Source organism: Nyctibius grandis, chromosome 10 (assembly GCF_013368605.1).
Source record: "Nyctibius grandis isolate bNycGra1 chromosome 10, bNycGra1.pri, whole genome shotgun sequence".
In the NCBI taxonomy this organism is placed as follows: Eukaryota; Metazoa; Chordata; class Aves; order Nyctibiiformes; family Nyctibiidae; genus Nyctibius; species Nyctibius grandis.
Window position 1 is genome coordinate 7,582,707 of NC_090667.1, and position 24,387 is coordinate 7,607,093.

General features: G+C 49.2%; 2 protein-coding genes across 2 annotated transcripts in view; one reads left to right on the top strand and one right to left on the bottom strand.

The window, feature by feature from the left end:
* Positions 1 to 8,920, top strand: part of LARP1 (La ribonucleoprotein 1, translational regulator) — a 46,731-nt gene extending 37,811 nt beyond the window's left edge. Inside the window, 7 exon segments of the mRNA XM_068408515.1 lie at positions 601 to 806; positions 889 to 995; positions 1,358 to 1,509; positions 1,633 to 1,777; positions 2,018 to 2,127; positions 2,526 to 2,653; positions 3,245 to 8,920. Of these exon segments, the coding sequence (XP_068264616.1) occupies positions 601 to 806; positions 889 to 995; positions 1,358 to 1,509; positions 1,633 to 1,777; positions 2,018 to 2,127; positions 2,526 to 2,653; positions 3,245 to 3,466 (1,070 nt within the window). The 3' untranslated portion in view covers positions 3,467 to 8,920.
* Positions 8,921 to 10,002: 1,082 nt separating this feature from the next.
* On the bottom strand, positions 10,003 to 22,877 carry FAXDC2 (fatty acid hydroxylase domain containing 2). The gene is made up of 11 exons (XM_068409375.1): positions 22,799 to 22,877; positions 20,065 to 20,129; positions 19,074 to 19,121; positions 17,287 to 17,385; positions 15,436 to 15,527; positions 15,228 to 15,331; positions 14,359 to 14,480; positions 13,827 to 14,032; positions 12,767 to 12,872; positions 11,527 to 11,693; positions 10,003 to 10,306 (listed from the first exon to the last, which is right to left on the bottom strand). The coding sequence occupies exons 3-11, from the start codon at positions 19,119 to 19,121 to the stop codon at positions 10,150 to 10,152; spliced, it is 1,101 nt and encodes a 366-aa protein (XP_068265476.1). The 5' UTR covers positions 20,065 to 20,129; positions 22,799 to 22,877; the 3' UTR covers positions 10,003 to 10,149.
* Positions 22,878 to 24,387: the final 1,510 nt, after the last annotated feature.

A 24,387-nucleotide genomic window follows, 5' to 3' on the forward strand; every position in this document is an offset into this window, starting at 1 on the left:
GCATGAGCGGGTGGGACTGAATTTGTCCCTGTTCCTCCTAGTGAGATGTCCTCGGAGATTTGGTAGCATCTGGGGAGAAGGAACTGGGGCCACTGGTGTGTGGGAGTATCTTTCCCAAAGCAATGCTCTGCTCCCAGCTGAATGTTTTGGGGCCCCAGAAGAGGAGACCCAAAAGCAGGGGTGTCCCAGTAGAGTGAGGAAACTTTGGCGGACTTTGATGTAGCTCCCTGGGTGTGACTTTTCTTTTGGGACCCTCTTGGGGTACCTGGAAGGCAGCTGCCCAATGGGCCTCACTTGCCTGTGTGTGGGGCTTGCTGCCCTGTCCTTCTTCCTGGGGGATAGGGATTTGTCACCGCTGTTAGCCCCTGGGAAGCAGGTACCTTGTGGAATCCCTGGAAGCTCAGTCCTTGGATCTGCTGCTAGGTTTTGGGCTGTCTGGCCAGGCTGGATTTGAAGCTGCTGGTCTCGGAGGGCTGGGATGTGTCCCTGCATTCCTGCCCCTGCTGCTTCCCATCTGCCAGATGAGTGTCCCTTGGCTGTACTGATGCTCTTGTGCTCAGAGCTCAGCTTGACCCAGGGTGGGGGGGTTTCTCTCTGCAGTACCTACAGACGCTTTGGCTAATAAGTTGTTTGGAGTCCCTGAGCCTTCAACCATTGCCCGATCTTTGCCTACAACTGTACCAGAATCACCCAACTACCGCAACGCCAGGACCCCCCGGACCCCTCGCACACCTCAGCTGAAGGACCCGACACAGACACCCCGGTTCTACCCGGTGGTGAAGGAGGGCAGGACGATAGATGCCAAGGTGGGACCAGGGCTGGGGTGTGGAATGGGAACTGGGGCCTGGGGAGGAAGGGGACACGTCCCTGATGCACCATGTCTTGCAGACTCCACGGAAGAGGAAGACAAGGCACAGTTCGAACCCCCCGATGGAGTGCCACGTGGGCTGGGTGATGGACTCTCGGGAGCACAGGCCCCGAACTGCCTCCATCAGGTACTGGAGATGGGCCAGAAATGGGAAAGGGAGCGAGGGTGGGAAGGAAGGGGAAAGGCAGCATCTGGTCTTGCAGGGGAGGTCTGTTAGGTGGCTGCAGAAAGGACTGAGACCCAACTTGTCCCTCCTGGAAGGAGATGAGGAAAGTCTGAGGCCTTGGAATAAGGAGATGACACTTGGTTGGGAGCATTGATTCACTTCCTAGTAGGATGCCCCATGGCTCAGGCCCCAAACCCAGAGCAGATAGTCACAGGGAGTCAGTGGGACCAACAGACAAGTGCTGCAGGCTAGAGCCTGACCCCGCTCCACTGTCAGCTGGGTGATGCCAAGGAAGGGGGTTGACGGGAGTCTCTCATGCTCAGCTCCAGCCCCTCGGAGGGGACTCCTGCTGTCGGAAGCTACGGCTGCACCCCGCAGTCCCTGCCCAAGTTTCAGCATCCTTCGCACGAGCTGCTCAAGGAGAACGGCTTCACGCAACACGTCTACCACAAGTACCGTCGGCGCTGCCTTAACGGTAGGGATGCCTGCACCAGGCGCTACGCTGGGTGTGCTCACAGGGCCCTCCTGTACAGCCCCTGTGCAGAGCTGGCTCCTGGGAGAGGATCTGCCTGGTAATCATCCCCTCTTCCCGAAACAGAGCGGAAACGGCTGGGCATTGGTCAGTCCCAGGAGATGAACACACTTTTCCGGTTCTGGTCCTTCTTCCTCCGAGATCACTTCAACAAGAAAATGTATGAGGAGTTCAAGCAACTGGCTGTGGAGGACGGGAAGGAGGGATACAGGTAGGAGAGAAGCGGCAGAGCGGCCTGTTCTGGGAGGGGAGTGAGGGAAGAAGAGTTCGGCCTTTTGCGGGGTTCATGGCAAAACAAGGCAGCATCTCTGCCTTGCTTGAAGGGTAGGACTGGGGCTGCCCTCGGTCACCTCCTGCTGCTGGTACGCAGCAGTGCTCTTGCCTCAGGAGCCTCTCTGCCTGGGTGCTGCGTGCACCAGTGTCTGAGCACCACGTGCCGCTCTGTTCCCAGGTACGGTCTGGAGTGCCTTTTCAGATACTACAGCTACGGGCTGGAGAAGAAATTCCGGCCAGACATATTTAAGGACTTTCAAGAAGAGACCATCAAGGATTATGAAGCTGGTAGGTGCCTCCTTTGGCCTCCCCTAGGGTTGGCAGTGATGTAGCCCAGCGGAGGGTTGAGTGGATGTCCACCGGCCTGAAGACTGCTGGGGGGATGGAGGGGGACAATGGGAGGCTGTATCTCTCCCAAAACATTTCTGTAGTGGCACCAGTTCCTCTGGGATTTCTCAAGGCTGTGCGGTGGCTGAGCCTTGTCACCACGAGGTCAGCTGAGCCTGGGCACATCCCCTGTTAAGAGGGCTGCCCTGCACTGATGTAGGTTACTTCCCTCCAGGTTCTTCATCCTGGAACAGGAGGGTCCATGGGGCGAGCAGTGGGGAAGCCTGGAGGAAAGAGTTCTGACATCTGGTTTGGTTTTTGTCCTGCTGATGTCTGGTTTGGTTTTCTTCCCCCTCCAGGACAGCTCTATGGGCTGGAAAAGTTCTGGGCCTTCTTAAAATATTCCAAAGCCAAAAATCTGGACATCAACAGCAAACTGCAAGAATACCTCAGCAAGTTCAAGCGCCTCGAGGACTTCCGAGTGGATGTGAGTAGACACAATGCCTGCACCACACTGATGGCCCCTGCAAACACCCCTCGGCCCCCTCCAAGGACTGAGGGTTTTGGGGGCCCGTCCCCAAGCGGTGCCAGGCAAGGGAAGTCAGTGACACCTAGTGTCATGCCATATCATTGCAGCTGGGCCAGGAACAAGCTGCAGGGTTTGACTATTGCTAGTCCACTTCAGAGCAGCTCTCTGGGGAATTGGATGAGCCCATCTTCCCTGCTGAGCTGAGGAGGGGGGGGGAGTGAGCCTTGATGGCTTGAGTGAAGCCAGCATTGCGTGGAGTTTCGGCTCCCAGGCTTCTGGACTGTGCCCCTGTGTGGGAAGGAGGTGCCTAAGAGCAAGTTGTCACCCTTGTGCTCGATTGGAAGTCGGTCTGTCTTTCTGTCAGCAAATCTGGCAGCAGCGGATTTGGAGAGGAGGGCAGCGGTGTGCTTGGGGTGAGTATGTGTGTTCCTTGTGGGTCAGGGAGAGAAGTTGCAGCTGGAGGTCTGCAGGAAGGCTGTTCTCTGATCCAGGGGGAGGGCATCTGCATTGGGAGGAGGCTGTGCTGATACTGGGGTGCTTCTTTTCCAGCCACCCATGGGGGAGGAAGGTGGACACAAGAGATACCCTACGACGTCAGGGGGAGATGGCAGGAAGCGCTACCCATCCCAGTCTTCAGCAAAAACGGTCAGCCAGTGCCCGCCCAGCCAAGCCCACGCCTCACCCAGCCAGCCTGCACAAGAGGATGCCAAAAACCTGAGCCAGCAATCCCCTGCCCCGACAGCTGCAGAATCGCAGACAGTGGGGAAGTAGAGAGGCTGCAGCGTCTGCTTCCCGACGAGGGATGGGGTGGGTTGGTGGGGGACTGGCTCGGAGAAGGGGAGACGTGAGGGGGTGGGACAGGAGGGGAGCTGGAAGGTGGGTGCCCAGGAATAGGCTGCTCGGGAGAAATTTCAACGCACACGATTTTTTTTTCTTCTGGCTGGAAAGCAAAGATGATCTGCATCTATAAAACACCATTTTGCTATTACAACCCTGACCAGAGCCAGACCCGCTCCCAGCAGACCCACTCTTTGCTTTCCCATCCCTCCCCTCCTGTGCACACTCATGTCTTAGTGTCTCTTCAAAAAAAAAATGTTCTGGCTGGGTTGGAAAGGGGAGATTTTTTTATTGTTATATATATATATCAAGTTTTAAATTATTGCTAGAAGTTTGTCTGGATTTACCAAATCAAGTCCGCTCTGTGCGGCCCCAACACCTCCCCTCTGTGTCCCCCCTCGGATCGCAGGGCAGCCTGCTTAGGAAGCTCGGAGGAGCGAGGTTCCCCGATGGGGGACCGAAGCTGCAGCGTGTCGCGATGCTGCAGAGCCTCTGATCTCCACGGCCTGGCTGACGTCTCCCATTCCACGTACGGCGGTGCCTCTCCGACACCGACCGCCACGACAGGAGCATCACCCTGTTTGTCCTCCTGGTCCCTTCTCCCCAGCGTCTTCAACCTTCCCGAGGGTCTGGCTCTCCCTCCACCCACCTCTCTCTTCCATCTTGGACAATTTGGAAGTCAACCAAAGGACCTTTGCCAAGGATAGGCTTGTTCTGACTCCTTCCTGCAAGGACAGCTGGTGGGAAGCCAGCAGGCACCTGGACTTGAGCCTGCATGGTTCATCTGCTGCCCCAGGAACGCCCATCGCATGCAAAGACAGGACTTTGCTGAAGGAGGTTTTCTCTTCCTTTTCTCTTGGAAAAATGAAACAACAAGAAAAACAACAAACTCATCTAAAACAATCCCTCTTTAAAAAGACACATCTCCCTTTGCTTTCTTCCTTGGAAATATTATTGAAGAAAAAAAAAAAACAAACAAAAAAAAGTTGCCTTATGGTGGAGCTGGACTGGGGAGGCTCGCTGGCTTCCTGCACCCTGGGGCGCGCTGGGCTCTCAGCCCCCGAGCCCAGAGACTCCTGACCGCATTGCTGCCGAGCTGATCTTCCCCGTGGCCTTTCCTCGGACCCCGCAGCTCGCTCAGATGCCTCCCCCCAGCACAGAGACACCCTGCCAGCCCTGATTCTCGTGGGGGAAGGTGCCAAGGGCGGTCAAACCCAAAACTTGTGCTCACAAAGTAGCTGAAGCTGCCGTGTTCTGTATATACCATTGTAGCATCCTCCCTGTGACAGCGACTGTACATGCTTATGGCCTCGCTCGGACCCCCGTGCCCTCTCCAGGCAGCTGGGGTGGGAGGTTGCTCTGCTCTGCACCTTCAGCATGGTCAGGAGGTGAGCGGGGAGATCTGTCACAGCAGCTGGAGGGACTGGCCCTTGCTGTGAGCAAGGGGGAGGGCTGACATGTCCCTGGTGCCATTTAATGCTGTAGCCTGACAAGGAAGTGATGCAGCCTCAGGGAACTCTGCCTCCCCCAGCCATCACTGGCCTGGGGCTGCTGGTGGGACTTGTGCTGGGTGTGAGCAGGAGACGTGCCCAGAAAGGAGGGCTCTTGCCTGGGTCTTCTGTCTTGGTGGGCAGCTGTGTGGAGTCTCCTGCTCAGGGCAGCATCCCTGTGCATCTCCAGAGGCTAAGATAACACCATGCTGCTCCTTGCTCAGCTGAGGCAAGGATATGGCTGCAGAGCTGCTGTGACATTGGCTTGGCTCCTCTGCCCAGCACCCAGTGGGCTTCAGCAGGCAAACCCTCCCCAGGCTTGTGAGCTGCCTTCCCTTGCGGTGGACACGTGTCGGAGGGGTGAGATCTGCTCTGGGGCCCAGAAGTAGCACTGGGAAGTCGTGCTCGCACCGTAAGGGTAGAGGCTCCTTTTCAGCCAGAGCCGCTTGCCTTGCTGCCGCTCTGCTCCATCTCCTGGGCTGGGATAACCTGCTTTGCAGCTGGCTTGGTTGTGCCTCCGGCACCGCGTCCTCGTGAGCTGTGAAGGGTGCTCCTGTGCGCAGCGCGGAGCGGGCACCGCAGGGGGCTGCTTAAAGGTGTAGCTAATGGCGTTACCCTCTCTGCAACATCACAAGCTGGTAACGAACAGCGGTTTCCCAAAGTATCCAGTTGATCCAGTGCTCTGTCTTATAGCTGGGAAGGAGGAGTCGTCTCTCCAGGGCTGTCACCGTATGCCTGCGGGGCTGGTGGATGAGAGCAGCTGCAAGCTGGGGTGGGCTGTCGATCAGCAGTGGCTGTGGGTGCTCGCGGGGCCCTGGCTGAAGTTATCGCCTTTCTGAACTGACCTGCATCAAAGATGCTGCTTTAGGAGATGGGGCTGGGGTGGGGGGGGAGGTGGGCTGGTCTGCATGGAGCAGCTTCGTGAACTGCTGCTAGAATTGAAAGTACAGCGGGGTTTGAGTGAGGCTGGGTAGCTGCTCCTTTGCCCTTCCCTGGGGGTGTGATCCTGCCCTGGTCTGTCGGCCCCTGCCACATCACCCTGCGGCTTGGTACTGCTCGCAGGCCCCGTTTCAGCACATCAGCCTGGCTCAGCCCGTGGCTTGCTCCGTTACTGGGGTTGGGGGTGGGAACTGGGCAAGATGGGCAAGTAACGCTCGTACAGTGCTGTGGCCGTGACTGTTATCTCTGGATTTCCCCTCTCTCGTGAGCTGGAGTCAGTCTCTGAGGTTACCGGTGCGGTTGGGTTTGCCCCTCATTTGGGAAGGAGGAGCCTGGAGATGGGGTTGATCGAGGACAGTGGAGATGCGTTGCTGGTTGTTAGCAAGTGGAAGCGGGCCTGGACGTGCCGCGGGTGGTCCTTGCTGCTGTGTCCCCATGCTCCTCTCGTCGGTGCGTGTTCTCGTTTGAAGCCAATTGTCTGCATTTTAGCAACAAATGAAATAGGAAGCGAGGAGGAACGGCCTCTGTGGAACAACTCTTGCTGTGGGGTTACTGCTTGTGGAGCAGGCCGTAGAATTGCTTGGGTGGTAGAAGAGGTAAGAAATTTCCTGGAAAATTTCCCAAAATCTGAGCTGATTTTAAATTATTTTTTAATTTCTAAGACTGAGGCTCTAGTCTTGGCACAGAGGAGTTTTCCCCGCTTGTCTGCTGAGTCTGGTTTGTCACATCAGTGTGGCTGAGGGCCCGGCGTGAAACCCCCCCGGTTCCCGGGGAAGGGGGGGGGTCAGCAGAGCGATCCCATGGTCCCGCCACCCTCCAGGCCTGGGCCGGTGTGCCCGGTTGTGCTGTCTGTGGGGGACGGCAGCGTAGCCGGGGCGTGAAGGGGATCCGTGACAGCCTGTGTTCCCCTGGCCTGGGGGACTTCTGCTCTTCGGGGTGGGTGGTGGCACAGGGCAGGGAGCTCCACGGTGCTTTGCTTACGGGGTAGCCTCCTGCACCCCTGTGCTGAAGGGCTGCCCGCAGCAAGGCTTTCCCCTCTTACAGCTCACGTGGGGGACGGGCCCGCAGAGGGGCTTCCCTCTTGCTCCGTAGCTGCACACCGAAGGCATCGCACACTGCTTGCTCCGCTGCCAGACAGAGGGACAGCTGTCCTGGGAGGGGGTTTGCTTTTGAGGAAGCTCTTCCCCTCCTGCTGAGGAGGGAGTTCGGCCTTGCTTTTAGCTTGGATGCTTCACCACGATCATGTTTTGTGCTTTTTTTTTTTTTAATATTAGTGGTCTGAGAGGTCAGACAGGCGTGCTCCCTCCCGCAGCTCGCGAGGGCTGCGCAGTGCTGGTTCCCAGCACCGGCCTGTCCTGGGGGAGCCCCAGCTGTGTTCGGGAGGGCTGGCGGAGGCCGAGCGGGGGGGAGCGCTCCCCATCTCGCCCCTCTCCTCGGGAGCTCCCCGGCCGCTGCAGCCCGCGGCTCCTGGCCGAGGTCAGCCCGTCTTCGGGGTGCAGGTGCCTGCGATGAGTGCAGAGCTCTGGCGTGGGGTCAGGAGCGGAGGCGGAAGGTGTGTTTTGGAGGAGGCTTTGTTGCTTTGCCGTGCTCATTTGGGGGGAGAAAAAAAATAATTAAAAAAAAAAAGTAATAATCCTGCTGCTCCATTCGCCTGTCAGTCCCTCTTCCTGCTGCCTCCCTGCACCCCCACAGCAGCTCGGCACTGTGGCCCTTGGTGTCCCTTGAGTTTCAGCAACTGCTCGTCTGGCTCGGGGCTGGTCGGCCGTACTGTAACAAAGCGATGTGTTAACCTCGGTGTCCTGCCACGTGGCTGTACACGATCCGCACGGCAGCGCAGAGGGGGCCTTCTAGCTGGTGATGCCTTTCCAGTTCTTTTCTCAAAAGGAAAAAAAAGAAAAAGAAAAAAAAAAAAGGAAACCTGTAAATGTAGCAAGCCGTGTTTGCAATGCTTATCTTCTCCTGTCTCCTCTGAGGCTGGTTATGTCACTTTGTCACTGTTTTGAAATGGATGCTAGGCTCTTTTGAGAGGGTTGCTACACTCAATGTTAAATGCCTCACTGACTCTCTTTTTTTGTTTTCCCCCCTTTTTTTTTTTTTAAATTTTCCAATACAGGTAATAGATGATTGACTTCTTTTTTTTTTATTTTTTAAAGACAATGTTCATCTCGGTGGCATGGAGTGGGTGGCTGGAGGGCAGCGTTTCAATGAGCAGTTTACAGTTTCACTTTCTGCAGACACTTGAACATAGGACCGATGTATCTGTGACAAGCACATCCCCTCAGTGGGCAGCTCCGGAGGAGCGGGGAGCACCCGGTGCCCCGGCCAGACCCGGGGTCCCCACTTTCCAGGTGTCAGCCCTGCACGAGGGGTGGCTCTTGCTGGGGGTGGCCCTCGCGGGAGGGGGTGCTTGGCACCACTTTCGTCCCTTGGGCCTCCCTGGTGCAGCCCCGCTCCCCCTCCTCCTCTCCCAGCCTGTCCCGGTCCCGTTGGGGTTGGAAGCCTTTGGCTCTGGGGCGATGGTTCGATGTGCTGGCCCTTCTCAAACCCTGCGTGTCCCAACCTCAGCCTTTGTTTCCCAAAACTAGAAAGTGTGTGCAACCTTCTTCAGCTGCGTTTTATCGTAGAGACAAACTTAAAATGACTCATCACAGACCATGTATCACTTGGGAGGAAAATCTTGTTAATATGGCCCGCTGTACATGATCCATCTTCTGTCGATAGGACATAATCTTTGACCCGTGTGCTAGGATCATCATCACATATAAAAGGAAAAAAGAAAATGTAAAATACTTGAATGAGAGCTTGTATTATAACATTAATATTATTCAGAGTATCTGCTTTCTAGGCTGATGTGATTCATTATTCTAGTAATGCTTTAGTCCTTTGTAATTTGTGGTAATTATGCTTTTTCCTTTTTAATACAAAAAAAATGTATAAAAATAAAAACTTCAAAAGACAATGCAGCCTGGGTTTTCTGTTCCGCTGCCTGGCCCTCCTCGGGAGGCTGTGGGGGATGAACGGGCTGGCTTTATCCCACTGTGGTTGTGGGGGCTGGAGGAGAGGGGGGAAGAGAGTTGGCTGCTGTGGGTAGAGCTGGGCTGGCAGCGGGTAAGTGCCGCATGGGTCAGCCCTGGGTGTCCTCTCGGAGGGCTTGCTGAGGACGTGGGTCTAGCAATGGTGAGAGGCGGGTGTCGTTTTTGTCCCAGGCCCCCAGACAGGATTGAGACTTAAAGATGCTGGAGAAAGTTTGCAGCGTGTCTCGATCGGTTGTGTAGGTATTTAGGGATGTGCATAAAGGTACAGGTGCTTTTGGTTGGGGCCGTCCTTAGAGGGTTTCCCTGATCTCCCCCTAGTTCAGGACAGTGGCGACTCTTCTTGCCCTGGAAAGTCTCTTTCTATAGTTTATGATTCTACAGAGCTGCTTGGTTTGGTTGGTGCCTCCTTTTGGGGTGAGGGGAGTGAGGTGATGCTCAGCAGGAGGAGGTGATGTACCAGGGCTTCTGCCGTGTAGCACATCAGCTCCCAGCTCTGCTTCCCTGGCCTGCGTGGGGGAAACTTGCTTTATGTTTGCAGATGTTATTTTGTGGAGCGGAGATGAGGATGTGACAGCCCTTAAATCAGATCTGTACCGACCCCTCGGAGGAAGGAAAACTGCTCAGGGCCAGTCGGGCCTCTGTTACATGTGCAGGGAGAGGGTTTCTAAAGCTGTGGTCCCGCTGACTTGCCATGGCGTTGCATCCCATATCCCAGGTGTTCTGAGCCTCAGAAAAAAAAATGTTTTTAATTGTATCACGTGTAGTTATAGTGATCTTGCTGGGATTTCCATAGAAGGCTGCTGAAAGAGGCCAAAGCATGGACTGAGAACTGAAGTGTTAAAACCTCAATGATGAGAACTGCCCAGGAGCATCCCGCAGCCAGGCAGCACAGGACACAGCTGGCTTACGCGCAAGCAGCTAGAACCAAGGAACGGTGCGAGTAATGAAGAAAAAAACCCCTCTAACCTTTGTTTAAAAATAGCTTTATAGAGCAGTTTTTTCATGCTTTAGGAGGCAGCAAAGGTGCAGTCAAGTAGCGTGTTTAAGTTCAGCTTCGGGTTTTGTTACATATGAACAATAACTTGTTTCCCAATTAAAATACTATTTGGCATATATCATTGTCTCACTCTGCAGGAACTGCGGGCTGCTGGGTTCACTCTGCTCTCCTGGGGGCCTCGGGGATGCTTTCCGAGAGCGGTGTGAAGCTGAGGAGGACCCTGTGTCTCTCGTAGGCTTTGGTTTGTCTGAACACTTTATCCGTTCCATGCAGATAATCCAGCACTCCCAGGACTCCGTAGCACTGGTTGAACCTGGAAAACAAATGGAGATTAAACATCACTGGAAGTTACAGAAGTTGCCTCGCCCTTCCTGTTCCCATCTCCCTTCAGAGCCCTGATAAGCTGTCCGTGGGATCTCTGCCACTGCACCAGTCTCCCTCACAGCCCTAACGAAGCCTGGGGGAAACTTCTCCTGCAACTTCCCTCTCCGGTGCCGTTGTTACCCAGAAATGGTGGCACTGAACAGCCGCCCCTCTCTCCTGGGCAGCTCAGAGCTGTGGGAGCAGCCGGACAGCCACCTTGCCATGTCTGTGTGCTCCCGGGACGCGGAGCTGCCATGCCTCCAGCCCTGGGACGCTGCCCAGCGAGCGTCTCAGCTCTGCAGTGATCCGTGTCCTGACATGAGCCGAGCTTTGGAGGAAATGACTGATAAGGAGAACTGGCACCATGGTTTGGGTGTTGCCCAGTGTTTGGGTGGTGACACGACTGCCACGTTGGCTGTTTCTGCAGGAGGGACAACCTGTTCGAGGGAGGAGGTCTATGAATTTAATGCACATCTGGGAGATGGGAACAACTCTTCCACAGCTATGGTATGTATCCCTGAACAACCTGCTGAAACTCTGCTCTCTCCAGTGTAGGAGGAGGCTGGGAATCTCTCCCATGAATTGTGATTGTTTGGGCAAGGTGTTATCTGATCAGTTACTAATCCCAGTGTATGGGAGAGGGACAGAGAGAGAGGCTCCCTGTGAATTTATTTCAGATGTGTGATTTGCCCTTGCTCTGTCTTTATTCTAGATCACATGCAGTGCCTGCTAAACTTCTAGGAAGAGCCTTGCAGAGAACTGCCTCTGACCCTGTGCTTGTGCTGGGGAAAGTCCAGGTGATACCTGCTACTGCAGACACTGTGTGCTTTCCTCCCATGTAACCTTAGGAAACTTGAAAGGCCCAACCTCAGCTGCAGTGTTTGGGCTTTGGAGAAAGTTTCCAAGTCAGCTGGTGGAGGAGGGCAGATGTCAGTGAGGTGGCTGGCAGTTGTGTGGGCAGTGGGCTGGAGTCCTCTGAAAGCCCGATCTCCATTTAACTGCTTTAAGAACTGACAGCATTCAGCCTGCTGTCGGGTGACCTGGATAGGCTCCTCTGCTTCAACGTGAGTTATGCAAACCAGTTTGACCCTCCGAAAGGAGCTTTGCCCGTCAGCGGTGCCGGGGCGCAGGCAGGAGGGGAAGGGGAAGGTGAGCAGTGCCCAGACGTACTTGAAGTGGTGGAAATCGTGGAACTCCGGTGACGGTAGGAAGGGCAGGTGGTAGCCACAGTGCGAGATGCTTGTTATTATGAGAGCAATGGAGAACCATGCTGCGATTGAAACAATGTGAGACCCCATGATCATCGGGCCAGCCATGACAGGCAGTGTGTTGGAGAGCTAGAAATGAGAAGCAAATTCTACCTCATTAATGGGTCCACAACACGCAGACTCTCCTCTAGGAGCTGAATTGTTTCACCTGGGTGATACATCGCATTAGTTTTGTGCAAACAGCATAAAGGGAAGATCCCTCTGCAAACACCTTACCAAAATTACATAATCATCAAAGAAATAATTTACTCTGAGCTAACTGAGTTTTACGTGCTGCAAAGCATAGTCACAGCCCAAGCTCCCTAAGCCTGTAGTTAGACGTGAGATCAAACCAGGGGTGTGAGGGCAGCGTGATTCCAGTAAATCACCCTGGAGCCAGAGGTTTGAATTTCAGCTTCAACTCTGAACAACACGGAAGCTGCTCTCGGGAAGCTTGGCTGTCGAAAGGCATGGCCTGTGGGCACGTGCAGTCAGAGGCAGCGACGGGATGATCCCGGCTGCATCACTTCACTGTGTCCTACCAGTGGCACAAACGGCCGTCGCTGCCCAGACCAAGCTTACCGCACCAGCTAGGCTCAGCTGGCCTCTGGAATGTAAAAAGTCATTCTGCTGCCCGAAGACTGTCAGTTTGGGAGACTCACAGAGCTGGTGCTGCAGCCCAGGGCTATTGTTAACAGGAGATAGTACTTGTAAGTGGAATCTTCTGAAGGTGGGATGTGTTTTCATGAGAAGTCTCGGCTGGAGCAGCGCTCGAGACGCTCCCGCAAACACTGATCCCAGCCACTGGCATGAAAATCACAACAGAATTCTGAGTCCATGCAGTGACCCAGACTGTGTAAGTGTGACACCTCCTGCTGAAAGCACCGTCTGTGCTCCCAGCCTTCTCCGTGCTCAAGGAAGCACCGTTCAGTCAGTTCCTTATCTGTTGGAGTCCCTTGGATTTGTGCTCTTAAACTAGTGCAGTATAAACAGGTGCTGCAGTCCTACAACCAGGCTTCTTGGCAGCGCAGCTTAGCTTCCTCTTCCTAAAAAAGGAGAGTCTAAGGGTGCATTTGCTTTTCTTCTCTTATCACTGCTCCTCATCCCGTGGAAATCACACTCTGTGCAGGAACTGGAGTGTGACCATGGGAGAATCCACTTACTATGTGTTCTACAGGGTGAGCGTAAAGGGAGACCACGCCAATGGGGGCTGTCCACTCGTGGTGCTTCTTGTGAATGTGCTTATACAGGAGTGGGAGGTGAACAAGCCTAAGTAGAGAAAACAGAGAAATGTAGGCTTTCAGCTTAGTAAGAAAGGAACCTAGAGTAATGTAACACAGGATTTCTGCTGGGGACTTGCTCATGCCTGTTCTTTAAAACAAAGGTCTTAGAGCAGCTGGGAATAAAGGTGTCGGGCTCCTGCCTTCCCTCTCGCTCTTTTTCTTTAGCATTGAGCCCTCGCTCAATGGATGTGTCCACTGGCTGATGTTAAACTTAAGTCCAGATAAATCCCATAAATCCAAGTCCCTGAATGACTGATTTGCTCAAACCTGGGAGTAGTTCTGAGGGGAAGACTCATTTTATATTTTCACTGTTTTGACTTTACTACTGGCAACTATTAGAGGCAGAATTTTAGGTCCTGTGGGCCCTTAAGGAATTGTTTTTTATGTTGTTTTTTTTTTGTGTGCATTTGTCCAAAAGAGAAGCCTACATATTTCTGAGAATGCCTGGCCTGTTCCTGCACAGCCTTGCAGGCTTTTTCCTTCCTTGCTTTAAATTTTTCCTTTAATGTTGGTGTCAGTGCTTAGAAAGCCTGCAGTGTCAGGAGCCAGGCTCTGTTTCATAGGTGCCGTACAAGTGAACGGGAGATCAGTCACTGACCTCTTGGGCTTTTTTCTTTCAGGACAGTCAGTCTTGTTCTCCTCTTTTTGAAGAAAGTTGGGTTACAGCTTTTGTGTGAAGCTGGCTGGTTTGTTTCTTTCTTAGCCTCTAAGCTGCTCCACCTTTGTAATATTATCTGTCTTTGCTTACTGTAGTTACCAGCAGCATTGCAGCACCAAAGCCTCACGTTGTAAGGGTGGATTCCAGGACCTGTAAGTCTTCCCATATAAATACCAGATTGGTGGAGGAGGGGGGACTAGGACTATTGCTGTTGCAAGAGATGGGTATAACCTTAAAGGCATGGGGAAAAACCACCGAGTCCTGTTCCTATGCTCAGCTCACCTGTGTGTATAATAGAAAAGAATTTCCTCTATTACGGTGAAGACGCTTAGCTCCACAAGAAACCACTGGAAGGTGGGTAATTCCTTGCTGAAGGTGTTGCCCCACCATTTCATGACATAGAACATGGGCACGAGCATGGGCAAAGAGACACAGAACTGATTACACAGCGCTGTGTAGATGGCTTGGCGCAATTTCTTTGTGTCCACCTGCAAAAGAGAAGTCAGGACTTGAAGTCAAATAAGAAGCAATGTGGCTTTGAGTTGGGAGGATAAAGAGCTTTAAGATATGTAGGCTGCTCCTGTGTTAGTTTTGGGATCAACTTTTTAACAAGCAGTCAATCCAGATCTGATCAGTTGCCTAATTACAAGAACTGCCTTCCTCTCTGCAGTGTATATACAAGACTCAGCTTGATTGTCCTTGAATCCTATCTGGTTACAAAAGAAAAGCATAACAGGTTCTTCTCCCTGCTCCTAGCTTAAGAGACTGCAGGAAGTGTTTAGCTGGCAGAAGAGGCAGAGTGAGAAATACTTACAGGATTGTTCTTGCCCAGCTGAATGCGATAGCGAGTAATGAAAGTTGGCTTTCCTGTTACATCAGCCACCATAAGGATTCCATTGAAGGACCAGAAAGCAAGGGCAGGTACTAATGCAGCCCCTGTGGCATAAGGAAAGGGCAGAGATGTGTGAATACATTGAGAGCTATGGCTTAAATCGGAAACAAAATACAGTGGCATAGTATCCAGAGGACCTTGCTGGGACCCAGATGTGCCAGGTGCACTTCCCCTGCCCTGAGATGCTTTAAAATGGACTATGGGTAGGTTCTGACATGTAGGTAAGACATGCAGGGAATGGGAAGGAGGTCAGAGAAGACAAGTGTCTGATAGGTTAAAACTTGCCACAACAGAGGCTAAGAAGGGGCTTTTCTGGGAGACTGGGGGATCTCTCTCATGGGTGGTTTTTAAATACAAGTAGGATAAGGTTGAGTTGATCCCTGGGACCTTGCAAGGTTCCTACCAGGCCTGTTCACAGCTGTAATCACAGACAGAGGAAAGTTTTATAGGTGCTACAGCAAAAGTAAAATCCACTAATTTAACTTTAATTTTCAGTAATTAGTTCTACTGAGTCATTCAGTTCTCACAGGAGCAAAGTGTCTTCATGGGGAAGCCATTTCAGCAGCAGCAAAAAGATCAAATTTTTAATCTGTATAGGGGGTCTAACGGTGAACTGGTCCGAAGGCAGCACAGTTGCACTCCATCAGCTGTGGCTGGCTTTGAAGCCCACATGTGCTTTTTCAGTGGGAGGATTAGTGAGTTTGGGAAGGCATGTCCACGTGTCCCCCTTTTAGATGTGATACATGGATAGTTCCTCTTACAGCAGAGGGTTGTCAACCAGAGTAACTCACCAAAGAGGAAGATTGTCCACTCCTTTCCCTCAAACAGGTCGTAGAACTTGAGCCACGTTGTTTGCCAGAAATGGCCTGAGGTGTCCCAGATATTCTGCACGTACCTGTGGGAATAAGTGTTCTTGGTCACCCACCTTTTCGTCATCCACTTTTTCCCCCTCTCCACAGAAAAGTTTCTCCTCAAGACCCTTTGTCTGAACAATCTTACCGAGAAACTAAGTTCACTAAGGCAGTGAATACGAGCAGGCCTGTACCAAGGACACGGGCAGTGATCCTGATGGCATCCCAGAGCTTCTCCTCCTGTGAGCAAGCAACAAGAGTAAGCACATGCTGCTGCATCCTACGCTAGCATTTTTTGTATTTGAAATGCAGGAGGTCAAGGCAGTCCTACGATGGCCTGGTTTGTTTCACAAACTCTATAAAGAACATAGTAACAAAGCTGTTATGGGCTATTGTGTGTAATTGAGGGCGGGAGGATACACACATCCATCTGCCGTGCTTACGTGTCACTGACACGGAATTTCTCTGGAATAACCAAAGGGTAAGGAATGGTGCTCCATCTCAACACCTCCCTCCCTCAATATTTTCTCCCTCCCAGTATACGGTATGTTTTCCCCCCGGAGTCAAGAACTGTTGTGCTCAGATGATCTGATTAACAGCTCCAGTGAATCCAGAACCACTCCTCTCAAGTTTCCTCTTTGCTTTGAAGACCGATTCTGAAGTCAGGCTCACGTGCCCAGACACTTGTCTTTTTTGCCCCTAGTACCACAGAGGTTTATACGGGATATTACCTCTCCTTGCATAACTCGCTTTGCTGTGCTTTTAGGCCATCACAGGTACAACTCAGCTCTGGTACTGAGAGTACAACTTCTCTAGTAGGTACCACATGCCATCTGTATAGAACAACTGCACATTAACAAGGAGCTAACATACTCAGCTTCTCAAAAGTATAAACTTCTCTAAATCCCTGCTCTCAGTCACAGAAATGTTATCTACTGAAGAAATATTCCTGTGTACAGCATAAGGGCAGCTGTGATGTTAGCCTCACTCTTTCATCATTGTAAGGATTTTAACTATGCAAAGCAACTGCAAGAGAGTCAGAAAATTACCAGTGAGACCTTTTGATTCCAGGAATAAGTATATTCAAAAAGCAGTATGCAATATATTTAAGCATTTAAATATTCAAAAACAAGTGTTTAGCAAATACATGACAAATGTATAATTAACTATCTGTCTTTTAGAGTAGCCCAAGTTGGAATTGGTTCTGGAGTTCAGCAATCTTAGTTTGAGTTTTCTTGGGTGAATATGAATCACAGAATCATAGAATGGTTTGGGTTGGAAGGGACCTTAAAGATCATCTAGTTCCAGCCCCCCTGCCACGGGCAGGGACGCCTTCCACTAGACCAGGTTGCTCCAAGCCCCATCCAACCTGGCCTTGAACGCTGCCAGGGAGGGGGCAGCCACAGCTTCTCTGGGCAACCTGGGCCAGTGTCTCACCACCCTCAGAGCAAAGAATTTCTTACCAATATCTAATCTAAATCTCCCCTCTTTTCAGTTTAAAACCGTTCCCCCTCATCCTATCACTCCATGCCCTTGTAAAAAGTCCCTCTCCTGCTTTCCTGTAGCCCCTTCAGGTACTAGAAGGCTGCTATAAGTTCTCCCTGGAGCCTTCTCTTCTCCAGGCGGAACAGCCCCAACTCTCTCAGCCTGTCTTCATAGGAGAGGTGCTCCAGCCCTCTGAGCATCTTCGTGGCCTCCTCTGGACTCGCTCCAACAGCTCCATGTCCTTCTTATGTTGGGGGCCCCAGAGCTGGACGCAGCACTGCAGGTGGGATCTCATGAGAGCGGAGCAGAGGGGCAGAATCACCTCCCTTGACCTGTTGGCTACGCTTCTTTTGATGCAGCCCAGGATATGGTTGGCCTTCTGGGCTGCAACCGTGCATTGCTGGCTCATGTTGAGCTTCTCGTCAACCATCACCCCCAAGTCCTTTTCCTCAGGGCTGCTCTCAATCCATTCTCCACCCAGCCTGTATTTGTGCTTGGGATTGCCCTGACTCACATGCTGGACCTTGCACTTGGCCTCGTTGAACTTCATGTGGTTTGCACTGGCCTTCCGCTGAAGCCTGTGAAGGTCCCTCGGGAAGGGCATTATATCCATCTGCAGGATAAATGTTTAAAAAAAAAATCAATGCAATTCTAAAATAATATAGCATAATAACCAGCTAGTGTCTTGTTCATTACTCCATCCTTCCTGTTTAACTGTGTTGTTGTGCCACACACACAGCCTGGAGTAAAAATAGCATGATTCATAGTTGCTGTCCTGTTTGTCTCCTGTTTGTCAGAGAGGACAAACAAGAGAGACAGCTCGCTAATAAATGTTGAATGCAGGTGTGTTTAGGGTAATGCAATATAAAGGAATCCTCTGTACACAGCTCTCAGTGCCAAGAGCTTCTTTAAGATTCTGTAACAGTTACAGAACGCTGACCATCGCCCAGGACTTGTCAGCAATATTTATCTGTCCCAGGACAGAACTTTGCTCATTAGCACTGAAACTTTCCTTGTTAAAATAAACAACCATTGGCTTCTATCATCTCTTTTTCTAATCAAGTTAGCAACTGGCGAGGAAGTAATTTAAAGGACTTTTGCCCTACAGCTTGATGTTTGTGACCCCTATAGGTTTATATTTGAAGCAATGCAATCAGTTGCAAGCATTATCACTGGGTGTACTGAATTACCAACGCAGGGCTAGCAAAAGCCAGCTATTCCAGCCTCAGATAGTGCGTGCTGCATTCTAGGCTGGAGATTTGCTCTCTTAGCAGTTTCATACTTGCAATTGCATTCATGCTATGCCTCATGTATGCTGATGTGAGATAAGACTTTCTTAATCTTTAGACCCTGGAACACTATCTACGTATTATTTAGAGAAAAGGTTACAAAAGCTATAAAAAGCTTAGAGCTTTTTAACAGAATCGTATCCTATAAATCCTTGTTTCTCCTGGGATGAAGAAAGAACACAGCAAAGAAAAACTCTGATGTCTTACAAGTATCAGAATTTTTAGTTAGACCAAATAGTATTTCAGATTCTTCAGCATCTTACAGCTGAAGAACTCAAAGATTTTCAAAAAACTACTAACTCCTAATATTCATCAGATACTGTGTATGCCCTGCTTTGAGACAGGACAGAGAGCAGCTAAAGCTGAGAACTTAAGCTATTTTAAAAGCCCTTTGGCTAGAAACTGTTTTGTTTTGAGGCTGTGTTTTTATTGCATGTGATGAAATGATTACGTGAATGAATCCCACACAGTGTCATTACATGAGCTGTAGAAGCAGAGAAGTTTACATAGGAAAAAAAAAATCTTGTTCATCAAGTCCAAGTGCTAACACCCTCTTTCTCTTCATGCCCACAGCCCCAGCACAGTAGTTTCCAAACTCTGATCCATGGATCGCTTAAGATCTTGTAAGTTCTTTAAGTGCAGAACAGAGTTGCTGCCTGCAAGGTAAGGAGACTGGGGGACATCAGATGGGAAACATACTTTTTAGCAGGACTACTCTGAGGACTGGGCCCAGTGAGGTGGCACAGCTTCTGGTTACAGGGGAGCGTTGTGGTCTCTTGCCACGCAAGCAAAGATAACAGGCCCTTCACCACTTGGTGCTGTAGCTGCTGTCCACTGGAAGGGAAAAAATGCTGGGAAAATGTTGCTGTAGTGATGAGATGAGCTCCTAGTTGTGCTAAAGTGATCAGAGCGTGCATGCGTCTGTCACTTCTCTTAGAAGATGATTAAACACATCCAGCTTTCTAAAGCACCTGCATAACACTTCCATTAAATGATGGCCTTGAGCCTTTACCTGCTTCTGCTGCTCAGCCATGGTGGAATATCCAGAGATTCTTTTCATCTGAAATAAGAGGTGATCTAAGTAAGTGAACCTTGTACGGCTGGAGAGTGGAAGAATACACTGCTGACAACAGCAAATCCCCTCAACTTCGATTCAGTTGCAAAACTGTAAAATATTTACTCTGTGCTCTGTCCTGTCCTGCTCCCTCCGTCATGTTGGCCATGGAGCAAAGCTGAGCTCTTGAGAAGAAATATCCCCTTATTTCCTGATGAGTTAGTATTGTCCCAGACTAACAGGGATGCAAGAGTAACACACACGAAAAAAAAGAACAGCCAAAGTGAGTTTGTGCCAGAAAGAATTAACACTGGAGAGCCCCACACAGGCTTCGCTCAGGTGGCAGAGGAACTGTAAGTTACAGGTTAAGAACATGGTAAGTGAGAAAATTATCTTTGCTTCAAGTCCCGCTATGGGCAATTTGAGGGTTTAAAGTTCTAAATGGACAGTTGGCCACCTCATAATAAATGTCCCTGCATTTGGCTCTGGCTTGACCCTTTGTTGCCGGTTTTGGTAAAAAAAAAAAAAATCAAACCCAAGGTCTAAGTAGCTGCTGGGGCTTCACTGCTGTCCACAGCCACAGAAAGATCTCTGTATTTCATGACATGCTGTGGCTGTCCTAGGCATTATTGTGTAGCTGGTTTTGTATCGCTGCACTCTTACAATAATTATAATTGGCAAAAGCTAATAAAGCATTTCTTAAGGTTTCTTGGTTTCACCTGGTCTTTAAGAACAAACACACAGATTCTAATTACATGAAGGCCAGATTACTGAGGATTGCAGAATCTAATCCATTTTGCTTTTCATACTCAGAAGAATATTCAAGCACAGGCAAACTGTGTTACCTAAGGTAACAAAGGAAAGCACAAAGAAGGTAGAAAGGCACCTGTCTAAGGTACAAAGAAAAACAGTTGGAAAATTATTCATTAGAAAGGTGATATTCCATTACCTTTATGACAGTAGCAAGCCTCTTGGGAGTACTCCTCTTGCAGCGTTTCAGAAAGGAGGAATACACTGCCAAAAAGAAGTCCCCGTATTAGCCAGGAGGTTATCCTTTAGCTTTGAAATGATGGCTTTCTGGGTACATTCTTACAAATGCAACTCTGTTCATTTGTGAATGTTTCCAGCTCTGTTGCTCTATGTTACATGTTATATGCAGGTCAAGGGGCATGAGACAGAAAAATTCTTCCTGCTTGGGTTCCTGCTTACTTGTGGACAGAAAAGGACAAGGCCAGTCCACCAGACTACATACTTTAGTGGAAGAAATTGATGTTAAATGGTTCCGAGAAGACAAAAAAAATAATCAGGCAAAAAGTGATTTGAAACTTGAAACCAAGAGCCCAAACTCCCAACACTCTATTTTGACACTAGGATTGTATCTGCTCCTATGGGAAATGCTAACTTTCGGTAGCAGCCTTAAACAAGTTAACTTAGTCCCCCTTGGCCAAAAAAAGTAGTGTGAGAGGTGCCCTAAGGTGCTATTGCTTAAAATGAGAATGTGTTAAGGAAGTCACAGTGTCCTAGGACTTCTCGCCTTTCCCCAGATCTAGAGCTCCTCGCTATTTGACTTTGTGAGCTACTAGAGCCAGACTATGAGATCTTCTGTATGGTTTTTTTCTCTGATATATCAAGTTTGCCAGCCACAACCTTATTGAAAAAATATAGTTGGACTCTAACATATCTGATGAAAAATACCTGTAAGTAGCAATCACAAATAACCTGCTAGCCTGAACAGAACAGCGTAAATAACGTACTGCAGGACAAACTGATCTTATCTTCATTTCCAAAAGACCTTCTGATCACACAATGCTTTTCTATTACGTAACATGCACTATATGCCCATCTTGTCACGCAGCGCCTCTCAGTGTAGGTGCGCCCACTGTCTCCAAGAAAACATTAGTAGTGCTTGAAATATGTCAAGCTTGACTAAAGCATTCCTTTTTGAGGCTTTGCTCCATTTCAGCTTTCTTAGCAGGTTTTTCAGAGCCTTGAACAATTGAGTTTTGAGTATCTGCATGGAGGGAGATGCCACAGCTTCTCTTGGAAATCTGTTCCAGTATTTGACTACCTTCACTGTAATTTTCTTTCCCCCCCTAGCACATAATCAGAATTTCCCTTGTTATAACTCCTACCCCTTGCCCTTTTACTGTTCACCTCCCTGTCTTCTCTACAACCACCCAGTACGGAGCTGAAAACAGCAATATGAAATTATTCTGCTGGGACAGTACAGTAAATAGTGTTTGCCATAGTCTTCTGTGGTTAAAGAGATTATTCTACCCTGATGACCTTGCAGTAGACAACATTAGATCTTAGAGAGGCAGACATAAAAGAGGTATCTCAGCTGCTTGCTGAAAGGCTGAGTCAAACCCTCCTGAATCTTTGCATGCGAAGAGCTAGAGAGCGGAGCACAGTAGTAAATATGACTCTGCTTTGAGTTTTTAGGAGAAAGAGCCATTACTTGATTGAGTCTCATATTCTGTCAGTTTAGGAAAGAGTTACAATAACATTTCTAGTAGTTCTCCTTTTAAAATAATCAAATTATGATAGAAGTCTTGCTTAGGCAATGACTTCCAGTTCAAACTGTACTGCCATGTCTGCTTACCCTCCCTCTCCCCAAAATCTCAGTACACTACCTTTATTAAGTCATATTTACAGGATAAAATTTTACATTATTTACATTAAAACAAGCTACATTTTGATGGATTAGGTTTTCCCCAACATCTCATTACCTACTCTTTTTTGTTGGATAATGTCTCTTATGATTTAGAATACACCAAATACATTAAAAAAGCATTTGTGTAACCATGGCCATTTCGGCAAACAAAAAAGCCATTCAACTGCTTGGCACTGATCTCCTGTTGGCAGGTTATACAGCCCTGAATCAACCAGTGAAAATCTCAGCTGCCTGCAGCTATTTCCAAATATTAGCTAGAACTGGTGCTGTTTGAAAAAAAAAAAAAGTTCACTTTCAGTTATTTCAAATTAGTTAACACAAAATCTGATCCAAACCAAATTCTCAACCCTAAAGTAAAAGTAATTGTTTTTCCAATCAGTCTCTTGACGTTAAAGAGGAAACATACTCTAGTCAAGAAAGAATTCTAATACTTTTTTTTAATTATTATCTCCATGTACTTCATCATTTGTCCAACAACTCTTCATTAAATCACAGATCTGTTTTCACTGAATTTTCTATTTCAGGTATCAGAAAAAGCTGGTTTGTCTAAGACTTTAAAATGTTCAACATAATCTGAAAAGGAAAGAACTGGCATATTTTTTACATTTAACATTTCCATTATTATTTATGTCTAATCTCTGCTGTCCCCTTACACTTCTGTTGCCCAGACAGTCCCAAGCTGAGGCTGCACAAGTGCTCCCTTCTCCTCGTATTGTACCCACCATTGTGTTGTACTCTATCCTTCTCCTGACACCAGCCAAACAGTCCTGCTGCCGGCAGGTGCAGCTGAGTAACAGGGTACTCTGCTGGGAGGGACAGGCTGCCCACTGCGATTTCTCGGTATTCCTTTTTACCTCCTGCTTGAATCTTCCGTTGCAGACCCTACTTCACTGGAATCAACTTCTACAGTGCATAGGTAGTGGAAAACAACTGTGCCTGAGAGAAAAAAGGCTACGACTATGTATAAAAGTATAGAAAGTGTAGAAAGGAAAACATAAGGACAACTTACCTGCTCACCCAAAAAGCTGCATATCAGCCGCCACACTATGTGGACAGATATAAGACTCCACGTTGTGTTTGGTGGATGTCCTACTGTGCCAAGCACTGCACAGATCTGAAGGCAACCACAGTTCCTAAAAAAGCTTACAATCGTACTTTAAACAGACACATGATATTGCCTTCCAATTATTTCCTCAAAGTTTCTATCATCTTTTCAAGCTACTACACCCCTGAACTTTGGCTGCCCATTCTTTGCTCACCTCCAGCTGACGGGAGTCGAGGAGAGGCCCTTTGTGTCTATTCAGAGCCCAGAGTTCAACGCCTCACCTTTCACTACTGCTGTGGAAACTTATGAGGGTTTAGGCAAAGGCGACGGGGGTGTTTCCAAGCTTGAGCTGGCTGTCCCCTCCCAGCCAAGTCATGTGAAGCCAGTGCCATGTCACTGCTAGTGCTGGCAGGGTTCCCTGTGCATATGCCGTGCTGTCACTCAGTTAAGCATTTGGAATACATCTTTGCAGGTAAGAGTTTTTCATCAAGAGTTAATGGCTGTATCTGAGAATAAAAAAGCCACCTTAAAGACAAGTAGTTTTTTTATAATGCACTAACTCATGTTTCAAGCACAAAATAGTGCCAGTGCAACGGAATGGGTCAAAGGTGTATTTGTTAAAAGCAGTAGGGTTACTGTGGAATGTGGCAAAAAAACAGCACTCCAGTTTTCATTGTGTTGCACTAAATCTATAAATTACCCCAACGCTGTTGCTACACAGTGTCCCCAGTCAGTTCCAGTTATTGGTTCCATCTGTAAGGATGAGATGCAAATAGGTTAGAATGTGCTTGGGCTTAGTCGTCTTTAAGCAGCATGTTTACAGAACTTAAAGTCTGTAATTATGGTGTTGCAGACAGTAAGATGTAATTTACCGTAGCATTGGTCTTTATTATGCAAATATGGCCCCAATCTATGTTACTTACCCAATATACAGTGCCCTATTATGAACTAAGCTCTGAGCATTGAGGGTGTTACTCACGACTCGTGATAACTTTCCAGATTTATTTTTTCACACAAGGAAAAACAAGGAATACCACCTCTGCCTCACAGTTAGCCCTGGAAGGCCATTCACAGGTGAAGCAACACACACTCTTGTCTGGTAAGCAACATCTCAAGCTAGCAGCAGCTAGAGCTGCAGACACGTCCGCAAGCATGAATAATGGTGCCTCGTTGTCTGCGCCTGGATTCCTGTACCTACATCTGTACTTTTATCAATTACTTTTTTTCTGGAAGGAGAGTATTCCCAGTGCTCCCCTCACCCTGTTTGTCCTCTTAGTGCGGTAAACATTCACTGTTGCTTCATTTCAGATTTAAGACGGTGTCACTGTTTTCATTGACGCTTTCTCTTGACTAATCCTAACTCTTCCCTAGTGGGAAAAGAGTTTGTAATTCTTAGCCGCTGCTACTAATTGTTATTTATCATAGACAACAGACTCAACAGGGAGGAAAGCGATTCCTTCAAACAATTTACACACGTGCAGAGGAATAAGTGGAAATTGGCATTTCAAGAGAGAAGTGCCACAGGACACGCAGCTTAACCTGACTAATGTGGA